This window comes from Sinocyclocheilus grahami, unplaced genomic scaffold (assembly GCF_001515645.1).
Source record: "Sinocyclocheilus grahami isolate Dianchi unplaced genomic scaffold, SAMN03320097.WGS_v1.1 scaffold47.1, whole genome shotgun sequence".
NCBI classification, from domain to species: domain Eukaryota; kingdom Metazoa; phylum Chordata; class Actinopteri; order Cypriniformes; family Cyprinidae; genus Sinocyclocheilus; species Sinocyclocheilus grahami.
Window position 1 is genome coordinate 1,411,334 of NW_015505226.1, and position 5,567 is coordinate 1,416,900.

The following is a 5,567-nucleotide window of genomic DNA, read 5'->3' on the forward strand; positions in this document are numbered from 1 at the left end:
GCAACAGTGATGCTTTTTCCAGTTTTTCCCCTTTTGCCCCCCCCCCCCCACTTTTCCTAATCCTCCTCCCTCCGTCCACATCTTCATGTCTCTCTGGCTCTCTTCTCTGTAGATGATGAAATTTTCAGTAGCTTTGCAGCATATCACTTATGCAGTCAGAAGGAAAGACCAATAGGCTGCATTGTGTGTGTGCAGGTGTTGTCATAAGGCTGTGATCACATGTACATGACCATTGAACTCCCTGTTTTTGTATCATGTTTAAGGTTTGCTCATATGCATCATCTGCAAAATCGCTTACGTTTTATAGACACAAGGACAAAGGGTCGAAGTCACAGTTGAAACAATTTGTTATGATCATGGATTATTCGGATGGGACGGTTGAGGTTATGCGGCTGGATGAGTGTGTTGCATAGTGATAAACAAGATGCTCATTAATATGAAAATTTAGAGAAGATTAGAAAGATTTTTAAGCCAGGATACTGAGAACTGCAGCTATGTCCTCAGCAACGAGTGCAGCATTGTGAGAGTGGGAGCTCCCGCCAGCGGAGGAAGCCCACAGTCTGTCGCAGTGTGTGTGTCTGTGTGTGTGAGAGAGACTCTGGGGAAACCAGTGCTCAGTATTCAGTAACACATGGAGCCTTCTGGGCGGTTCACAGCTTTTGCTAGTGTGACAGTCTTTGGGATTTTGTGCCTCAAAATGACAGCTGTCTTCAGATGGAAGACGCAGCATTTTATGTCTGACATACGCTGTCTTTTAATTTATGATTTTGTTAACCATGTTGTAGTGTTTGGCGTGATTAAATGCACAGACACACACAGACAAATACAGTGAAAAAATAGACGGGGGTGGAGAAATAGAGAGAGATAGGGACACTCTGAGGTAAAGGTGCTCATTTTGTCCTCCTTCAGACAGCTGTCTATTTTTAATCTAATTAGATTTCAGGTAGATTCTCATCCGCTCGCCTCTATGGTGTTTCCTTGTGTGTGTGTAACTGGAGTGGCGTTTTGTGCAACATAAATTATTCTATGTGTGTGATATCACAGGGCTGAAGAAATATTGTCTTTATCAGTATTTTGTCTTGTTTTCCAGTAAAAATCTCTAAAAAAAACAAAACAATAAAATAATAATATCAACAATAATAAAAACTTACTGAGGTTCATGCTAAAAACAAGAAAGAAAAACTATTTACCAGGGGGATAATAAAAAATAAGAAAAAAGGATAAAAAAAATAATTGAAGATGTATAAAAACACAATTTTGCTTCTTTGACATGAAGTCTGTATGTGTGTGTAACTTGGATTCATGTGGTTTTCATGATGAATATGTGGATGAAGATTCTTTGTCTCTTTTTTTTCTTACATTATGCTGGAGCAAAGGAGCTTTGCAGGGCTTTTGACCCACCTTCCTTCCTTCGTTCGTTCGTTCTTTCCTTCCCTCCCCCTCCCTCTCGCTTTTCCCTGTCCCACACACACTATCTGGAGTCAGCACTTCTGCATCTGATGGATCGCAGTGTTAGTGGTTAGCATTAGCGTTAGTATTACAGTCTGAGTTCCTGTAAGAGGTCCATCTCTTTGCCAGCGCTTTCTGCAGTTGTCTTAGCTCCATTTGCGTAAATATATCCCTAGCTGAGTTTTAATGGGCTTGATTTAGAAATGGCCTTTGACCTGAATTTTTATATTTTATTGTACTTTAGGAAAAAGTTATGTGGGTGTTCTTGAATATTGTATACATTTAGCAAGTTTGTGTTGAATGCGTCTGTCATTTTTGGATAAATCCAAAGTTCTTGTCATGTTAACCTTTCATATATGTTGTTTATTGGCATTTCTCTACTTGGTCTTTTTTTTTTTTTGTGAATGACTATGCTCTCTCACCATGTACCCTGACATATGTAACTAATATCTTTCCCTCTCTTTTTTCTGCTTCCTCTTTTTCTCTTCAGACCTTTATAGTGCTTAACAGAGGAAAAACTATCTTCCGTTTCAGTGCCACGCCCTCGTTATATATCATTAGTCCTTTTAACCTATTCAGGCAAATAGCAATTAAAATTTTGATACACTCATATCCTTTTCAATGCTCCAAATATTGTCCATGTTATTAATGATTGTTCTTGTTGAAACTGTTTTCTAATCTGTGCTTAGTCTGTCTGGCTGAAATATGAGAACAATGCTTTGTTGCATTTGTAGGTTTTATCAAATGTATAAATGACAAATTATCAGTTACACCCTATTATCATAGTGCATAATTTAACTATTTTACTTAAATGTTCTGGAAAAAAGAGTTCTGAATTGTGCTGTGACACAGACAGTGATTTAAAGACCATTAATCATGTCGAGGCTAACAACATACTTCTTCCTTATGGAAAATAGTAAATGCCTATGTCCTCAACCAACAATTTTTTGTGTGACCCCAGATTTTACTACATCATTTTATGAAATTATTCACATTTTTATTAATGTCTCTATTTCCATTATAGTTTTGATATCTGATGAATATTTTGACATTACCACAGGATTTCCTTAACTACTTCTTACACTTTTCAGCATGATCATCATGTGTACAATTTTGACAAATTGTGTCTTCATGACATTCAGCAATCCTCCAGAATGGTCCAAACAAGTAGAGTAAGTATTCTGATCTATTCTATTGTATTCTATTCTATTCTAGTCTTGACTCATCTAGTCTATGCAGATTTTCTTCATCAAATGTGATTGTAATATTTTTTGTGATTTATGTGCACAGATATAATAATAACAGCAGTATAGCAAAAAGGGATAAAAGCCAAAGGTCAGAAATTTAAACTCTGAGCACCAACCACTCCAGTGTGAGTGCTGAAAAGCAGGGCATATAATGTTAGTAGAGTGACAAGTTAATGACTGGTTAGGACGGAGGAAAGGCTAAGGACAATGTAAGCTCCACTTGGAAATTTGGCCAGTCCTAAAAATTGCTAGGTCTATTTTGGGGTAACTGGGGGTAATGGAGTTTCATGGGAGTCCTTAACCAATGGTAAGCTCTGTTCCAAATCTCTGCTCTGTTCCTGATCCCATTGTGACAAGCACCGTGGGTGAGGGCGAGAGAAATATTAGTTAAACAAACCATATTTCATTTAATAATGAAAATTATCAATTAAAATTTAAATTTGAAACACACACTTATTTATATGCATTCTTTTTTTTGAACTCTGTTAGATACACCTTTACAGGAATCTACACTTTCGAGTCACTCACAAAGATTGTGGCTCGAGGTTTTTGTATAGATGGCTTCACCTTCCTCAGAGACCCTTGGAACTGGCTGGATTTTATGGTCATCTCTATGGCGTAAGTATAATCCTGTTTTAATTAAAAAATTAATGAAACATTTAGATAATGTTGCATTCAAAATATGTTATGCATGCAATGATTACAGGTGCGTAACTCTTGTGTGCAGCATTGACTTTTAGGCTATAGAGGAGCTTTAGTTGGTGCCAACTAAGCAGTGGAGCAATATTATTAGGTAAAATTATTAGAAAATAAATAAATAAAAACACTGTTTTCCAACCTTTTCCTCTTTGCAGCTATTTGAAATGGACTCTTTGATTCGATGTGGGAGCTTTTTTATTTGCACCCACATCGAATAAAGCTTCTCCACTTATTGTAGGGTAATTTTAGACTAACTTAAAGGGATAGTTCACCCCAAAATGAAAATTCTGTCATTAATTACGCACCCTCATGTTGTTCCAAAACTGTAAGACCTCTGTTCATCTTCAGAACACAAATTAAGATATTTTTGATGGAATCTGAGAGCTCCCTGACCCTCCGTAGACAGCACACAACTGAAATGTTCCCAGGTCCAGAAACGTAGTAAGGACATCAGTAAAACAGTCCATGTGACATCAGTCGCTCAACTTCAATTTTGAGAAGCTACAAGAATACTTTTTGTGCGCAAAGAAATAAAATATATCATAATTTGTTTAAAGGGGTCATATGACGTTGCTAAAAAGAACATTTATTTTGTATTTGGTGTAATGCAATGTGTTTATGCGGTTTAAGGTTAAAAAAACACATTATTTTCCACATCCTGTACATTATTGTTTCTCCTCTATGCCCCGCCTTTCTGAAGCGCGTACATTTTTACAAAGCTCATCGGTCTGAAAAGCGAGGTGTGCTCTGATTGGCCAGCTATCCAGTGCATTTTGATTGGCCGAATACCTCAAGCGTGTGACGGAAATGTTACACCCCTTACCATTAGGGATGCGCCGATCCGATATTCATATCGGGTATTGGCTCCGATACTGCCATTTTTTGTCGGATCGGGTATCGGTCAGAGAGGGCATATTATTCTGTTACTTCTGAAACCATACGATAGCTTAAAGGGTTACTCCACCCCAAAATGAAAATTTTGTCATTAATCACTTACCCCCATGTCGTTCCAAACCCATAAAAGCTTTGTTCGTCTTCGGAACACAATTTAAGATATTTTGGATGAAAACCGGGAGGCTTGTGAATGTTACATTGACTGCCAAGTAAATTACACTGACAAGGTCCAGAACAGTATGAAAGACATCGTCAGAATAGTCCATCTGCCGTCAGTGGTTCAACCGTAACGTTATGAAGCGATGAGAATACTTTTTGTACGTGAAGAAAACTAAAATAACGACTTTATTCAACAATTCGTCTCCTCTGTCTTTCCGGATTTTAGAGAATATCCCCTGAATGCAAGCAGCGTACGCTCTTCTGAATCAAAGCGTAAACACACGTAGAAACCGTATCCCTTTAATGTGAGCTACATATGAATATTTAAGTCCTTACATTAAAGTTCACACAAACTCTTTTCTCCGCTGTGGCTGTCAGTCATTCGTTCAGCCTTTAAACCCTGGTCGCATTCGGTTACGACAGTCAGCTCAATAAAGCTCTCTCCAAGATCATTCTGTGTTCCCATTATTATACTTGATTTGTAAATAAATGTCTATGATTTTGCAAAAAGGACTTCTTGCCGGAGTTTAATGTTGTTTTGTTACTTGCTACCAGGTGTCTGTGAGAACAAAACACGGGCGTAGAAAATACTATAAATTGTTTTTAACGCGCACAGTAACTGAAATTTAAAACTGTTAAAAGAAAGGCTCAATAACTGTTGCACAGATATAATACACTATGCATCAATTTCTCTTCCCTTTGTGCTTTGCACTTTTTAATGCAAAGTGCTGCGTGCTGTGATTCCGTGTTGCTTCAAGCGCATCATTCTGCACACCAAATGCACATATTGTAAGCGCTTCATGCCACACTGTATTTGTTTTGTCCTATCGAATCTATCATATGTTGTTGCCTTATTAAAAAATATGCTATAAATTTAAGAGAAATGTATTTTAATTTTATAGTATATACTTATATGTAAATACATTCATGAATGTTTTTCATTAATGAATTTTATAATAAAAATAGCAATGTGTAACATTTTACCATATTTAGTGCAACACTTTTATTTGTTCCCCACAAAATATTGTTTTTTCACTAAATGTTTGGATTTCTAAAATTATTGTGCACTGATTTTCTAGAATAACTTTTTGCTGCCGAATTATCCACTAACCTAGTTTA

General features: G+C 36.9%; 1 protein-coding gene across 2 annotated transcripts in view; it reads left to right on the forward strand.

Annotated features, from left to right (window-relative positions):
- Positions 1-5,567, forward strand: part of LOC107582701 (sodium channel protein type 8 subunit alpha-like) — a 58,238-nt gene that overhangs the window by 13,007 nt on the left and 39,664 nt on the right. For both annotated transcript variants that reach the window (XM_016268638.1, XM_016268639.1), the window contains exons 3-5: positions 1,940-2,058; positions 2,532-2,621; positions 3,186-3,314. In XM_016268638.1, the coding sequence (XP_016124124.1) occupies positions 1,940-2,058; positions 2,532-2,621; positions 3,186-3,314 (338 nt within the window). The remainder of the gene's footprint in view (positions 1-1,939; positions 2,059-2,531; positions 2,622-3,185; positions 3,315-5,567) is intronic.